The sequence below is a fragment of the Seriola aureovittata genome, chromosome 9 (assembly GCF_021018895.1).
Source record: "Seriola aureovittata isolate HTS-2021-v1 ecotype China chromosome 9, ASM2101889v1, whole genome shotgun sequence".
Lineage (NCBI taxonomy): Eukaryota > Metazoa > Chordata > Actinopteri > Carangiformes > Carangidae > Seriola > Seriola aureovittata.
This window is the reverse complement of record NC_079372.1, coordinates 1,705,771-1,721,323: the sequence shown is the minus strand read 5'-3', so window position 1 is coordinate 1,721,323 and position 15,553 is coordinate 1,705,771. Positions and strand designations below refer to the sequence as shown.

At 39.5% G+C, this 15,553-nt stretch overlaps 1 protein-coding gene across 1 annotated transcript; it reads left to right on the top strand.

The window, feature by feature from the left end:
* Positions 1 to 9,378: 9,378 nt before the first annotated feature.
* her3 (hairy-related 3) lies at positions 9,379 to 10,613 on the top strand. The gene is made up of 4 exons (XM_056385771.1): positions 9,379 to 9,500; positions 9,605 to 9,700; positions 9,813 to 9,894; positions 10,053 to 10,613. Exons 1-4 carry the CDS (start codon positions 9,447 to 9,449, stop codon positions 10,529 to 10,531), a joined length of 711 nt encoding a protein of 236 aa, XP_056241746.1. The 5' UTR covers positions 9,379 to 9,446; the 3' UTR covers positions 10,532 to 10,613.
* The last annotated feature ends 4,940 nt before the right edge of the window (positions 10,614 to 15,553 follow it).

The following is a 15,553-nucleotide window of genomic DNA, read 5'->3' as shown; positions in this document are numbered from 1 at the left end:
CTGCCACCAGTAAATATGAGTGACAGAAAAGCGGAACTGCCTAAGGATTTCTGAATGCCTCTGTACATACTGTACATATGTTGGACGGACAACCCAAAAACATAATGCTTCTAATAATAAAAGCATAATGATCTGAGTGTCGCCGGCGCAAAGGCATAAAAATGTGGCTTTTTAAAATAGTATGACATTTTTATCTCATTTACTTTTTCTTTCAAGGTTTCAGCTAATTTTTTTACAGATACATATTATTATCTTTTATGGAGTGTATTGTGGAATGTATTGACAAGAACAACATCAGAATGAATTAAAAACAAGAAGCAATACAAATGGTCTAACTAGAGGGACATTTACTGTAATTTCAGATGATTGGAAACATGTCCCCAAAAAGAAGCTTTTACTAAAGATTCTAAGTAGCATTTATACGGCTGATTGTGTCAACAATGTAGAATATTGCACTGCTGATTGTTTAACTAATGCATCTTAAACAAACCATTTTTGGTGATACTGCTCAATTATGCAGACATTAATGGGGGTTTCCCTCCAAATTGTTGAGCCATTTAGCAAGCAAAATGAAGATTAAATAACAGTTATATGTCACTTCTTGCCAGACCTTTGTGGCCTTGTTAGACAAACATTTACATCATCCACACTTAGAATATATTCTTCAATAAGTAGAAGAAAAGTAGAAGAAATCTGTTACCTTCTTTGCAGTCTTTGGAAGTTCTTATTTCTAAGAATATGTGCTTGTATTGTCATTAACATGGTATGGATTACATTATCATAACATATGAGATAGCTGGGATTACATTATAGGAAATAAGATAGATATGATTGATAAATTATCGAATTATCAATGAACATGTGGTTTATGGTGAATTTCCGTTTACATGTACAACAGTCACATAACAATAAGAGTGATTAAATAAACAACATAATATGGAATTTGTATTTTCCTCTCTGTTCAATCGTTTTTGAGGTTGATGTTATACTAATCTGACCACATGATGGCACCACCTCACAGTGACAGCAGCTGGTAGGCACAGTCACAGCAGTTACAGTGGATATAAAGTCTACACAACCCTGTTAAAATGCCAGGTTTTTGTCATAGGAAAAAATGAGACCAAAAAAAATGAATGTGGTTGCATAAGTGTGCACACCATCTTATAACTGGGGATGAAGCTATGTTCAGAATCACATTCAAACTCATGTTAAATAATGGTCAGTACAAACATGCTATCAATTAAAGTGATTCTGGTGAATGACTGATTAACCCCAAATAAAGTTCAGCTGTTCTGTGGATTTTCCTGACACTTACTCAGTTGAATCTCACAGAAAAAGCCATGGTCCACAAAGAGCACAGAGAGCATCAAAGGATCTCATTGTTGAGAGGTATCTGTCAGGAGAAGGGTACAAAAGAGTTTCCAAGGCATCAGATATACCATGGAACACAGTGAAGACAGTCATCAACAATTGGAGAAAATATGGCAGTGACATTACCAAGAACTGGATGTCCCTCCAAAACTGATGAAAAGACAAGAAGAGAACTGGTGAGGGAGGCTGCCGATTTGAAATCATGGTGTAGTGCCTTAAAATGCAATGAAATTATCTGCATGTAATCAATGTTATTGCAACAATTATAATAAAAAATAATAAAGGCTGTCTGTTTTTCTCTTGCTGCAATTATGAACCTTTAACTTTAGGTTTCTGATCTTAACTTACTTTTGACACTATTTTCAACTGTCTACATTTACCACAAATAAACTCCATCACTGCCTAAAAAACACTGTTTTTAATGTCCATGTCTTCAGTCTTTGTATCTTATTCTACAAGCTTTTATTCTCCAGATTCTACAGTGAGTCAGTAGGTTGCTTCAGAGTCATCAGGTTCAGTAAATGTGGAACAATACAACAATGTGTTGACAGTGCCTTGATAAAATCTAAACGAGTGAGTTATATAAAAGTTCCTCCCCCGTACAGTGTTTATTTCTGCTGTAAAGTTGGGCATTTTAAAATGGGAGTTTGTGGAGATTTCAAAGCAGGAGAAAACTTTGCACATCTATTCTGTGAAGCAGGTGCATGGGAACAGGATGTGGGATCCAAAGTGGCAAACAAATGCAGCAAACAATTTATTGTGACGTTTCAGTTTGAGACCGAGTCTGATGAAGGCAGATGAAGCCTGAAACGTTGCAATAAATTGTTTAATGCAAGTCAGACAGTGTGTGGTATCTTTTTGATTGCCAGTCTATGGAGACTGCCTGGCTTTTAGAGCCAGCCTCAAGCAGCAATTTGAAGAAGTGCAGTTTTTGGTACTTCCATGTTGGCTTCATTTTTTCAGCCTCGGAGGTTGCTGCTTGGCTAAGTCCAGTCTCTTCCAAAAATATGAATATAGCTCTATACCTCACATGCCCTGAATTCAATTGTAACAATGTTTTTTAGTTCAAGCTTTATGTGTGATATTTTTTCCAATTTTGTCAATTTGTTTTTCCAAAAGTCTTTCTTGCTGCTGCAGAGGACAATGAATAATCACATGTTCTAATGTTCTACTTTTCTACTCAAAGTATGTCCAAATCTCATCCTTGATATGATGTCTTTTTTTTTTTTAAGATCTGCTGGTTTCTCTCATTTCTCCAACCTTCCTCTGGATATTGTAGTAATAGCTGCCTTTGGCTTCCCTGTTCCATTCTTCTTGCCATTTCTTTACCATTTCTGATTTGAGTATACTTTTAACGTCCACCTTATTATAATTTACTGCAATATCTACTTCTGATTTTTTTAGTTGCATCTTCTCCATATCTGTCCATCAGTTTGTTCCCCTCCACCCCAATATGAGCTGGAACCCAAATGAATTTCACACTACTTCCTGTTTTGATCATTCTGAAGATTGTTTGACATACTTCCTAAACAATATCTTTTCTCGCTTCTGACTGTATATTCTTGACACTGGTTAATGCGCTACTAGAATCCGACCCAATTAGTACTTAACTATGACAATGAATTATTTTCCACTACGTTCACTACTTAATGTAAACCTATTTGATACACAGCTCTTTATGGAAAACAGTGATTACAGCCTAAATTATATATATTTTTGAGCAATGGAGTTTAACTGGGTTAAAACAAACTGTGAAAGAACTTTGGGACTGTGGGATTTGGGATATTTTGTGAAAGTCTTTAAATATATGAATATTTTTGGTTTTGCACTAAGGTTTTGTGCTTGTGTTGTTTTTGGATTTGAATATGGTCATTTCATGTGCAGGTTGTACATTTTGAGCGGTGTTCTTTTGTGAAATGTTTAAAAAGAAAATCAGCAAACAAAACAAATGGTGAGTGATTGGAGCTGGAGCACATCTGAGAACTCCAGTCAGACTCAACCTTGATGACCTGGACTCTGACTCAGATAATGGGGACTCGACTCAGAGCGGTGACTCAGACTTGAACTCTGGAGACTCGAGACTCGACTTGGACTCGAGGTGTAGTGACACTACAACACTGCTTTAAACTCAAAAGTCAGTTTAAATACGTTGATGAAACGATCCCTTTTTTTTTTTTTATCTTCGATTAAAGGGAAACTTGAAATGAATGAAAATACTGACATGTCGTGGTCTGAGATGTGCAGGAAGTTTAAACTTGGTTTAAGTAAGTACTGCACTATTGAGTTCCAATAGATGTCTTGCATGCATGTCACATTACATTAAATTAGATGCATTGACACATCTATATGAGTATTGGTCTTTACTTTTATACCTTGATGAAAGAAATTGATGTTAGATGTTTATGATATGTACAGTTTTTTGGCTGGCCTTAGCTGGAAGTACATCTGTATGATGACTACAACACTTAAGCTGGCTGTTCATCAGCTGTAAAAGCGGGTGACTCAGTCAGTCTCCCTCTCTCTTCCTGGGGATGTTTATCCATGAACTTTATTTCCTGGGATCTGTCGGGACAATTTTGCAAGTGCTGCTAATACACAACAATGGAACCAAATCATTGAAATTATTATTACAATTATATCAGCAATTTAATACTATCAATTCATATTTCATCAGTTCTGAAAACTTTAATCCGATCCAAAAATTCAAATCAAGTCAGAAACTCAAAAACAGGTTGTTCAAATAGGCTTCAATATGGCACATCAATTCTCTATCTGAATTTCAGAACCAAAAATATACACTGGAAATAAAGGTTTTGGAATTGCAAAACCTGAAAGTGACTATTTGATAAATGAAGTATTCCAGAGTGGCTGAATGTCAAAATTTGGTAATCAGTTGTTGATGTGTTTCCAATTATTATGGCAATGGCAATACACAACTGCATTATCCTCCCCAAAAGCGCAGACACACGCGCTCTCTCTCTCTCTCTCTCTGTCTCTCTATCTCTCTCTCTGCCACCCCCCCACCCCACCCCCACGTCTCTGAGGATTTCGGCCTTGGGAAGGAGCCTTGCTGCAGGGGGTATGTGACCATTCCAGAGGGTAAATTGCCATTTTGTTGTGGCTATTCAGCTTCCTGACGAGGAGAAGGGGAGGATGGACCGTGAAACTAGGAACGAATTGGTAAATAGTGCCACTTAGCATGGCATATGGCGCGTCTGGGGAGCTGAACGCTGACACCAACAAATTGAAAATTTCATACCAATTTCAGAACTACATTCGCCACACACGTTGACGCGCAGAATTGTTTTTTTTTTTTGCGTACTCTTCCACTTGTGATGAGTTCAAGGCCTGCTGCAGTGTTAGTCTGGGGTCATTTAAAGTTGCAGGGTGATAAATGGTCCAGTTTAGAATTTAAATGAGTCTAAATATTTAAAACGATAAGAAGTTACGTTACCTACAGCAGCTTTTTTTTTTTTTTCTTTTTTGTTTTAACGGCTAACACGCTCTACTTACTTTTACTTTTAAAGAATCATTTTGTTAAAGTCGCTTCTGCTGAGGGGACACATATTTCTCTTCTACAAAATACGGAGCGAGGAAAATCGGAGGAACGCCCCATGGCTTTTCACTTGTACCTTTCAATTTTCCACTTTGGTCAGATAATGGGGAAGTCCTGGGAAAAAAAAACAAAAAAAAAACTTGGCCTGAATCTGGTTCATCCTTTTGCGCCTACAGCAAAAACAAAACGTGCTTTAAGTGGAGGCCATTTGCGTTTGCTGGCCATATGGGATTTGTCTGAACAATTGTTTTCGTTTAAATCAACAGGTCCCTCGCACATCAGGTGCTGATGCTGAGAGACCTGGCCTCCTATTTCCCTAAACTTCAAATGACCCCCGTTTCCACATTTATTGATCAGTTTTAGCGCAGTTTATTTTAACCCCTCTAAATCATTGTCATCCCTGTTGAGAATAACGATAGATTTATAAACAAACAAAGACTAGTCTATAATTAATGAACAAATGAGTGGGCTTCAATATGTTTATATGTAGTCAGTACAGACTCGGGCCCCTGCCAGCAATGACAATTAGTTGGAGTTAATTTTTAGTCCATGTATTGTTCAGAACTAACCGTGCGTGGGTTTAATCTACAGAGGCTGGAGCTGTGCGTAAAGAGATGGATAGGACTTCATACGTCATAAATCCATCAAGCTTAAAATAAGGTGCCGTGAGGTGGACTACATTTAGACACCATAAGTTCTCCAGTGAACTTAGACACATGAATATCGCAAACAAACAAATTTAAGAAGATGCGAGTGTCGCGTCATGAGCAGTGAGAGTCAGCGCAGATGTAATAAAGCCACACAGAGAAAGAAAGACTACATGATTTCCTCTTAAGTTTGTTTTGATGTGCTCTTAATCTTCAGCCGAATGCTTCATTTCCACGTTGGTGATATGCCTGTTGTTTTACGCACGACCAAAGACAGTGCGCTGAGGGATGGTTGGTTATTCTCATTCAAATCTCGCTCAAGTCGTTCAGAGTAAATGGCAGATGTTTTGCAATTCAAGGCGCATCAATACCAATGCGCTTTAGTGTTTAACAATAGCGCTCCCCTTTTGTTAGGCACTTATGTCTTTCAGTTCCGAGCTCGACAAAGGCTTCATCCTCCAGCGAGTTATAAAGTTACTTTCCAGTCAGTTCATTTCGTCCCCTTGAAAAACCTTAAGCGATGTTAATGTGCACCTCTCGTCTTTTCATGCGGTAACCCCGGCACACACAGGCGAACAGCGGCCATTGTGTTCCCAAACCAAAGTAAGAAGTCTTTAAATAACCCGAAGACCAGTCTATAGAAATTCATGATGCTATTTCTATTTGATGTTTGATCAGAGCTTCGTCAACAGGTCCGTCGCGTGGCTGCTCAGAAAATCCTCTCTATATTTCTAATATTTTTTTCCAGTGCACATGTCCATGTACCTGCTCCTTTTACTGTGACCTTGTTACTCACAATGAGCGTTTTGGTCACACCAGTGCTGCCCCGGGTCCATGTGAATGGAAGGCGGTACATCGATTTGCTCCGCTCCTGGTGCGCCGAGTCATGGGCCTGCGTTTGCATATTTTAACGGCGGTTCTGCTAAAACATCCGAACATGGTAAAACCTAGACATGCAAGCATTTACAATATAAAAGAGGAAACTCTCTGCAACACTGGTCATTTTTTAATCATCTTCTGCAAATCACAAAAATTTGCAGCTTACAACATAGGTTTATTTAATTAGCTATTGAATATTTAAAGTCATTAGAATGCCTAATATTAATGCGTTGGTTCTATATTTAGAAGGGTAAGACTATACTAATATAAATTTACAGGTTGCTAAAAACATGGAAGCATTTTTTATCTATTGATATTCAAACATAATTAGGATCGAACCTGTGTTTTCCTTTAGAATGCCCTTAAATGGAAGGTGTGGGTAACCTCTGCATTTCTTTTATTATAGGCTACCGCTTGGTGTAGGCCTAACCATTGGCTTGCAAATGTCTCAGTTTTCCTCTAGGAAGAAAATAGTTTATTGCAGTAATTGCTTAATTGCTTCACTAATTGTTGTTAACAAGTTCCCCAATAGTCCAATTATTACAGCAGCATTGTCAGGTCCCCGCCGGCAGGCATCCATGACAAAGGTCGGATAGGGTTAATGAATGACCTGGGGCTGAAAAGTGAAAGTGGAGCGAGAGCCCGGGCCTTTTTATAAACATACACTTAACTTGTCATTTAATGGCACTTGCATTATTACGTCAAATTGCGACACAGGTTTCTCGTTGCGCTATTCTTATGGATAGATGGGGACATTACGACTTTTGAGAGAAGTGAGGTGGTGGGCCTGTTAGAGGAAAGCACTTTTAAAGTCTGGCTGCATTCCTTCTTGCAGGTTATTTTAATAAAACCAACCCCTCCTTTCATTTAGCAAATCTTCGCTCTCGTTTTTGACTCTAAGGAGGAGAGCCAACACTAATCGAAATTATACCGAGTAATCAGCGGTGAAATCTCTCCTGTGTGGCGCAGAATAACAAGACAGGCGACTGTTGTGGTGCCACGACTCCATGCTGAAATCAGCTCTCCACGGTCTTGTGTTAAAACCAAGCGTGAAAACGCAGATAATGCGGCGTTCAGATCGGACAAAAGACAGCAGAAAGCTCACTTACACCAGGACACCTCAGCCAAATTTCATACCGATTAAATGCTTCAGTATATTGCACCGCAACTGTGGCCTGCAATGTTTCGGTACATTTTACGCAATTAGTGTCGTACGACACTTAAGCCTGGCATGCCCGCGTTCAGCTGAAAGCCTGTGTGAAATATCACAGCTCCCATACGGCACTGTGACTGAGTTCTGCAAGGCCACCCAATCGAGTCTCAAGAAATATGCATGGACTTTATAAAAAGGTAAAGCCTAAAACACACAAAGAACGCACTTTGAGTTACAGTACGGGAAGCAATCGAAAGTCAAATCTGCACATTTCAAGTTGTTAAATAAGACTAAACGGCAGATTGTACAGGAAGCCTACTTTATGTTGTCAAAGCGGAATGAAGAGAAGAGCAGCTATGTTTGTTCACTGGAGAAGTGGAGGGAATCTTTTGATGTCCACACGTTTGTGGTCACAAAGCAGACGGAAAGAAAAGATCAATGGCGCACCATTATAAACTGGCCTCTTTTCATGGGCGCTCTCCCCAGACTGAATACAAATACCCTCCTTCAGGCAGCCCCTCAGCCATTTTAACACACGCATTGTGCACCGGAGCGGGCAAGAAGACTTAAGCAATGTAACATGGATTTCTCAGCATTGTCGCGCGTCTTTCAAAACCATCTAAACCAACTTTCTTTCTTTAGCTCAGGAAATTGTCATGTAACCCCAAATAACACATCCACTGAGTAAAGTATATATAGACAACAGTTTAGGCTCATAACGACAGCGCCGAGGCCTCATCTTCCACAGGTTGGTGTCTTTAATTCACCCCCATCTAGTATTTTCAGATGGTCTGTGTGTGCGCACATGATGCGCAGTGGACTGCAATGAGCCTATAGTCAATACATTGTTTCAGCTGGTATGACTTTCCCAAGCCTTCGCTCCTTTCAGGGAGCAGTGTGGAAAATCGGGAGGCGAGGGACCGAGGACAAGGGGCGGCCCGCGATTCTCCTCGGTGCCTCAGCACGCCTGGTATGAAAACAAAAAGTGGAGACCCACAATAGCCATAGAATCCTTCAGGCTTAACTATTTTTTCAAAACCGTCTGGTTAGCCTACATGATTGGTGTTTGTGTATAAACAAAAGTAGCATATACCTGCACCTCTGCCTAATAAAATAACCCAGGTTAGCTGATGAGAACACCTTGCAGGTGGAGCGGTTTTTTCTAGACGTGGCCACCAGAAAATCGAGATGTTGTGTGGACACGCAGGAAATTACCACGGTTCTGCCTTCGAACGGGTGGCGTGAAACTCACATATAAAAGACTCAATATAGGAGGCAACGGTGCTCACACCGCTCAAGAAGAACCATTATGATTACCCATTATGTTTATGATTTCTACGCTTCTCTTTAGTTTTCTGCCCCACGCGGCGTTTCTTCTGTATTTGCACTTCATGTAACCATAATGCAATAGGCCTATAAACTATGCACTGCACCTATTATCAATCTGTGTTCATTTCTCTGGCTGTTTCTCTGCCGCCTGCATCATTTGTTAACAGGTTGTTGTTAGTTGAATAAAATTACCTGAAGAAACAAATTCTGACAAAATTCAGGTGAAATGATTTCGTGATAAAAAAAAAAAAGAAACATTCAGAAAGTTAAAAGATATTTTTGAGCAGCTCAAAATGATTCAGATTTCTGTGGTGAGTCGGGGTCTTTGGTTGGTTTTGTCTGTCTAGTGACGCCAGTGTTCCTCATCTGAGCGCAAGAGACAGGCGGGACTGTTTGCATTGAGATGTTAAGTGGGCGTCTCTATATAAATCCACTCAGGGTCAAATCCTTCATTCTTGCACCACAGAGGGAAAGAAAGTAACTTCAAGGAAACCAGAGAAGGACTAACAGGATGGTGGCTACGACAGACTGCGGAGAAAAGTCAAAGCCCATGTCTGGGCACAAGGTGTGTAGACTACTTTAATAGGTGAACTGGATTTGAGGTAGAAAATTGAATTCCCACGAAGAGTGCTGTGTGCAATATTCATTGTACTCGCTTTGTTTTTACAGGTATCCAAACCACTCATGGAGAAGAAACGACGAGCTCGCATAAACAAGTGTTTGGACCAGTTAAAATCTCTTCTGGAGAGCTACTACAGCAGCAATGTACGTATTCAGGATGCAACTTTACAATGCTGAACACAACTGCAGTTGCAATCGATGTAATTGTAGTAATTATTAGAAGAAACCTGTCTGAATAATGTAATCTCTCTCTCAGATTCGAAAGCGCAAACTGGAAAAGGCCGACATCCTGGAGCTCACTGTGAAACATCTGAGGAACCTCCAAAAGATCCAGAGCTGTGAGTTATAACTTCACTCTTACAGTAGACCGAGACATCAAAGGTTCAACCACTGGATAATCTAAGATGATTTTATGGACCATTTACGCGCAGCTTAAATCCTTTTTGCACCGATTCTGTGCGTCATTCACGTTAAGGTGTCTTTCAATTGTTTTCAGGCACCGCCGCTGCTTCCGAGTTTTCTGATTACCAAACTGGCTTCCGTAGTTGTTTGGCAAACGTCAACCAATACTTGGTGATGGCAGACACCTTGAATGGAGGCGACCGCTGGATGTTATCGCAGCTCTCCGGTAAACTCTGCCGCTCTCTGGGCCGAGGGGAAGTCTCCAGCACCATGGACAGCGGCCTGGGCCGAGCTGAGATCCAGGATGAGGCGCGGAAACTTCTTCCGTCAGCGGCGGGACCCGAGGAGGGAAACACGGCCAAATTTAAAGTAGTGAAACCCCACAGCGCAAGCACGTGTCGTTTTCCACCGAGTGAAGACGCACGGCGGTCAGCTGGACCCAAACAGGCTGTAGCTGCTGCGGCGCCCTCACACAACAGTCATGAGAAAAGTATCAGTCCCAAGAAGTGTCGGTCTGTCAGTCACAGGATTGAAGCTGCAAACACTCAGCACAACGTCTGGCGGCCTTGGTAGAGCTGGTGAAAAGCTGTAGATATCCTAAATTATAGCTTGATTGAATGTTTATAATTGCATATAGATTTCCACAATATGTTATTACTGTATAACTGTATATATATGTTTTATTTTCTTAATAAAATTTGCAAAATAAAGGACGTGTGTTTTTTTTTTTTTTTATTACAAGTTGGTATAAAGGTAAAGGCTCGTGTAGCAGATATATAAAAGAGAGATCCACAGTGAAAACAGAAGCCACTGTGGGGACCTGTGCCAACAGGCCGAAGAAGCTAAACTGGTTCGGTGCTGATGATATCAAATGTAAGAGACTGGAAGCTGTCGAAGTGAAAGAGAATTATATGATAAGTGTTTTGTTTTTGTTTTTTAAACAAGTGGGTTCATTTTTTTGTATGGCCAAAGTAGATGAATGGGCATTAAATTGAAATGTATCATTTATCAATTGTGTTAAACATTTGAAAAATTAATTCTATAAACACTGAGACTGTGCCACGTTTCCAAACTTCTCTACAGTACATCATATTTATTCACAATTGAGAAATCATTTTGAGGGGGTTGACTTATAGAGAAAAAAAAAAACGAGATCCAGGAGTGTGGGTGTTCCTCACATTTCTCCCATTCTTCTCTGCTTTCACGCATAAGTACCGAGACAGTGGCGGGCAAATCAAGTGCTTGTTGGACAGCACAACAATTTTCTGCTACAGGCTGCAGATTACACGCCACGCTGTGTCCTCTGCCTCCTCTGGACTCGGAGATATCCTGTTGCTGCTGTTGTCCAATGCACTTTACATTTCTGATCGAAGCCGAAACTGAGTTTTGGTCGGTTTGATTGTTATTAATTGACCCAGCTCATAAAATTCGTTGTCATCTTCATGCAAAACAAACCTCACCTTCCTCTTCCTCTTCATGCCAGGTAAGCAAACAGGTTTAGTATAGTAGTATTTGTATGTTTTCAGTATTTTTAACATGCTACTGCAAACTGTGGGCGATAACAAACAGTAGCCTGCCAATGAACATGAGCCACTGCACTCACACTGCTGGGCTTCAGAGCACATGCGCTACACAACGAACCTGTCTATCACTCAGCTCCTTTAAAATGCTCTAGAGTTTTCTTCCGCTTCTTTGGTCGGGATGTCATAAAGTGTCTCCATTCTCTGGAAAGGATGGCACCTCACAGCGAGGAGAATCGCTGCAACGCCCACAGCTCTTTCAGATGGCACATGCTGAAAAGACCGCTTCCCCTTGGAAGAGGGGTGCTGGGCGCTGCAAAGGACGTGGTGTGCTGAGCCACTGCCTGCTTCAAATGTTTTGTGTCCGCAAATGAACAACTAAACTCACAGCTCAACCCCCCCAGGCTCGACTGTTTGGGTTTGGTCTGACCACCTAATAACTCCAGTCTGAATATTCTCTTCCTCTCTTCCCACAAAGTCAAATCTGCTCTTTTGATGAGACCAGCAGAGGCTCCAGATGAGTTTGTTTTATCCGAGAAAAGAAACGCCACGTGACAACCGAAGTGAATGCATTTAACTTTTCCCAAGAATTTCTATGAACTCCTCTCAGCATTGTTTAAGTCGGCCAGTGTGGTTAGCCAGTATAATAGTAACGCATATTATATTAGAACTGAAAACCGAAGGGAGGGAGAAAATAAGTTATTAGCATGAGATTGGGAGCAGTCAAGCGCTCTTAAGAGAGCAGACGTGGATGAAATGCGCTGCACACTCCTCCATACCCTGTTCATTTCATTGGGAAATACATTTACCCCTGCTAGGATAGGTTCAGCACAACCTCCGAATATTCCCTGCATCAATCTCATACTGTGTTTATCTCTTGCTGACTTGTGCATTTAATATATACATACAGCATGTGACTCGCAGAAACACTGACCCGAGGTTCAGCTGACTAGAGACACCTGCATCAGAAGACAACACCCTGCTCTTAGATAAATAAATGTACACCTGCACACCTGCAGGACCTTGAGGCCAGCAGGAAAGACTGTTTGCCAACACCTCCCACCCCAGACACAAACTGCTCGATACAGACTGCTCTCCATCAGGACCAAAACCTCCCGCCACAAGAACAGCTTCTTCCCAACTGCAGTTGGCCTAATTAACAAGGCTAAGGGCCCCACTGACACTGACATCCTCCTCTATGGGAAGCCGAATGTAAAAATTTCGTTACAAACTTTTAACTGATATATTTTTATTATTAGCTCACTTTCCTCACATTTAGTTAATATTCCTCTCATTTGAGACAGAAATTCATGTAAAACACCATGTTATATTTAATTGCTAACAATGTGCAGCCTGTATGAGAAGTATGAATCTTTAGTCTAAAAGTTAAATGTTAAATCTAAATATTAAATCCAAATCTATATGTTACATCTAAATCTAAATGATACATCTAAATCTAAATGTTAAATGTTAAATCTAAATCTAAATATTAAATGTAAATCCAAATGTTAAATGTTAAATCTAAATCTTAAATCTAAATCTAAATCTAAATCCAAATCTTAAATCTTAAATCTAAATGTTAAATCTAAATCCAAATATTAGCCCAAATTTAAATCCAAATCTAAATCTAAATATTAAATCTTAATCCAAAAATTAAATGTTAAATCTAAATCTAATCTTAAATCTAAATGTTAAATCTGAATCTAAATATTAGCCTAAATGTCAATGTAAATATTAAATCATAATTCAAATGTTAAATCTAAATATTTAATCTAAATCTAAATGTTAAATGCCTCAGCTCGCACAGCCCCGCCCACACCACTGACCTGACTAGCTACTGTTTGTTGGCGTCACTCGGATGCTAGCTAAGGTTTTGTGATCCACTGTAAGGATTTTCTGGAGCTATGTTTCAGAAAGGTAACCTTAGTTACCCACAATCTACTTTCTGGTTACCGGTAACAAACTGACCACCGTATGAAGCCTATGCTGTTGCTTATATGTGACTTTCCCAGATAGCTAACATCAGCTTGATCACTAGCTATATACCTAGCTAGATACATATATCTGACATTTAAAATGCTGGTCTCCACACCACAAGGTTAATTCACAAGCACTTCCAGCAGCGTCCTCAGGCCCTTCCAGCTTTACCACCACCATCACATAACTGAGATCAGTAATAATTGAAGATGTGATATATAGCTAGATAACAGTTATGATACTGTATATTAGCTCAATAAAGGAAACCCTTCCAGTCTATCAAGCTAGCTAATTGGCCAACTATACCAAGTTCTGTTGGAACCACTCAAAAGACATATTGCAAAGGAGGAATTATTGTTCTGCTTTTGCATGTCTTGATTCATCATTCATTATATACATCATATTATGTGAGGTTGCATTACTAAACCATAATTACATATTAGCCTAACTCTTTGTCATTCCTAGCTTGTCCTTTGTTGACTATGTTTTTTGTCCAATGTCTTTGTCACTGTAGTTTTTGCCACTGCAAGGTTACGATTGTGAACTGCTCTATATTACAAACATGCAATACAATCTAAACTAAAAAAAAAAAATACAGTATATATACATATATATATTCACAGTAGCATAACAGTACAGTTGTTATAGTTATCTTTAATCGAGTTTATTGACTTGCCACTGAAATGAATTGTTCAATGCTTGTATTTTTGCATTAGATATCATCTACTAATTGTATTTTTTGATTTTATATTTGGCTTTGTATTTGATTTACATACATAGTGACCAGTTAACAAAAAAATATTAGAGAGATAAAAAAGATAGGCAGCAAATTTAGGCACAAAATACAGACTTGGCTGTGGAATGCTTCTGTTGTATGGTGCTGGAAGAGAAGTTGTGGGCATCTAATAATAGCGTTAATTAGCTAACCTTAACTGTCTTGAGAGGTTGTACCGTGAGTCCACTGAGCACCCCAAGAGTTCTGTAGTGACAGCAAGCGATATGACAAAAAATCAACAAAGGACAAGCTGCAAATGAGAACAGGTTGATTAGTAGAGTGTAAGTCAGGGTGGATGTTGGCAAATTGCAGCAAGTCTAGAATTACTTCATTAAAGAAGCACTGACGAACAATTTCTGGTTAATATTGATGTTCAGCATTGGTCACAGTAAACTGTAATGTGAAATCTATTAACTTGGGTGGCATATGATTACATCCTGTGCATGGCAAAATGACAAGTTATTACCACATTACGTCCGATCTGTTTTTCTCCCTTTTTTAGAATCAGCATACCTTCATTTCTAAAGAGGACAATGAGCTTCAGATCTTTGTTATCAGAAAATTCTGGCAGACAATGATGAATTTTTATCACCATTTTGTGGTTGCTCTAATAAAAAGTGCTAGTGTGACATGATAAAACTGTTTAGTCCTTTCATAACCAGTGCACTTTGTTAGTAGTTACAGTTAAGTAATTGTTAATTGTATGGCACTACTGGGCTGTGGGTCTGGAGATCTGCAGGACCAAAAGCTACTTCAGAAAGTGTTGTCCCTAGCAGCAGCAAACCCTTGATTTCCTCTTTAGAAATTAAGATTTTTAAATTTGGCACTCCTTATGGGTCCAGCACACTTCCACTGCCTCACTCTGTCTTTGGACGACCACAATTATCTTCACATCATGATCTTACCTCCTCCGTGCATTTTTACGGCTTTATGTTCCGTATTAACGGTACATATTTGTCTAGCTGTGGCTCTGAATAAAACATGACACCTCAGTAAGAGATCTATCTATCTCTTTTTTTTTTTACAAGATTGTAAAGTGTTTAAACCATGTGAGACAGTATTTACATATATTCCTGAAGGAGACTGAAAAATCACATCTCACATCCTCGTGGAAAACACTAAACCTTGGTCTTCTTCTGGGAATCCGCCTGGGCTTCACTTTAAGGCAGAATCTTACTTTATTTTGTCCATCATACTGTTCTCAAACTCCTGCAGAAGAAATCGGCATAAAGCAAAAAGAAGAAATGAAACTCTCAAATGCATGCCACTGCTACACAACAAGCATTTAACTGTAACAAATGAAATGCATCTGCCACAAAACAC

Bases quoted from the DNA above. Each gene is read 5' to 3' on its own strand.
- her3 (XM_056385771.1), top strand. From the start codon at position 9,447: ATGGTGGCTACGACAGACTGCGGAGAAAAGTCAAAGCCCATGTCTGGG. The intron at 9,501-9,604 runs GTGTGTAGACTA...TTGTTTTTACAG, and splicing joins AGCCCATGTCTGGGCACAAG to GTATCCAAACCACTCATGGA. The intron at 9,895-10,052 runs GTGAGTTATAAC...AATTGTTTTCAG, and splicing joins CCTCCAAAAGATCCAGAGCT to GCACCGCCGCTGCTTCCGAG.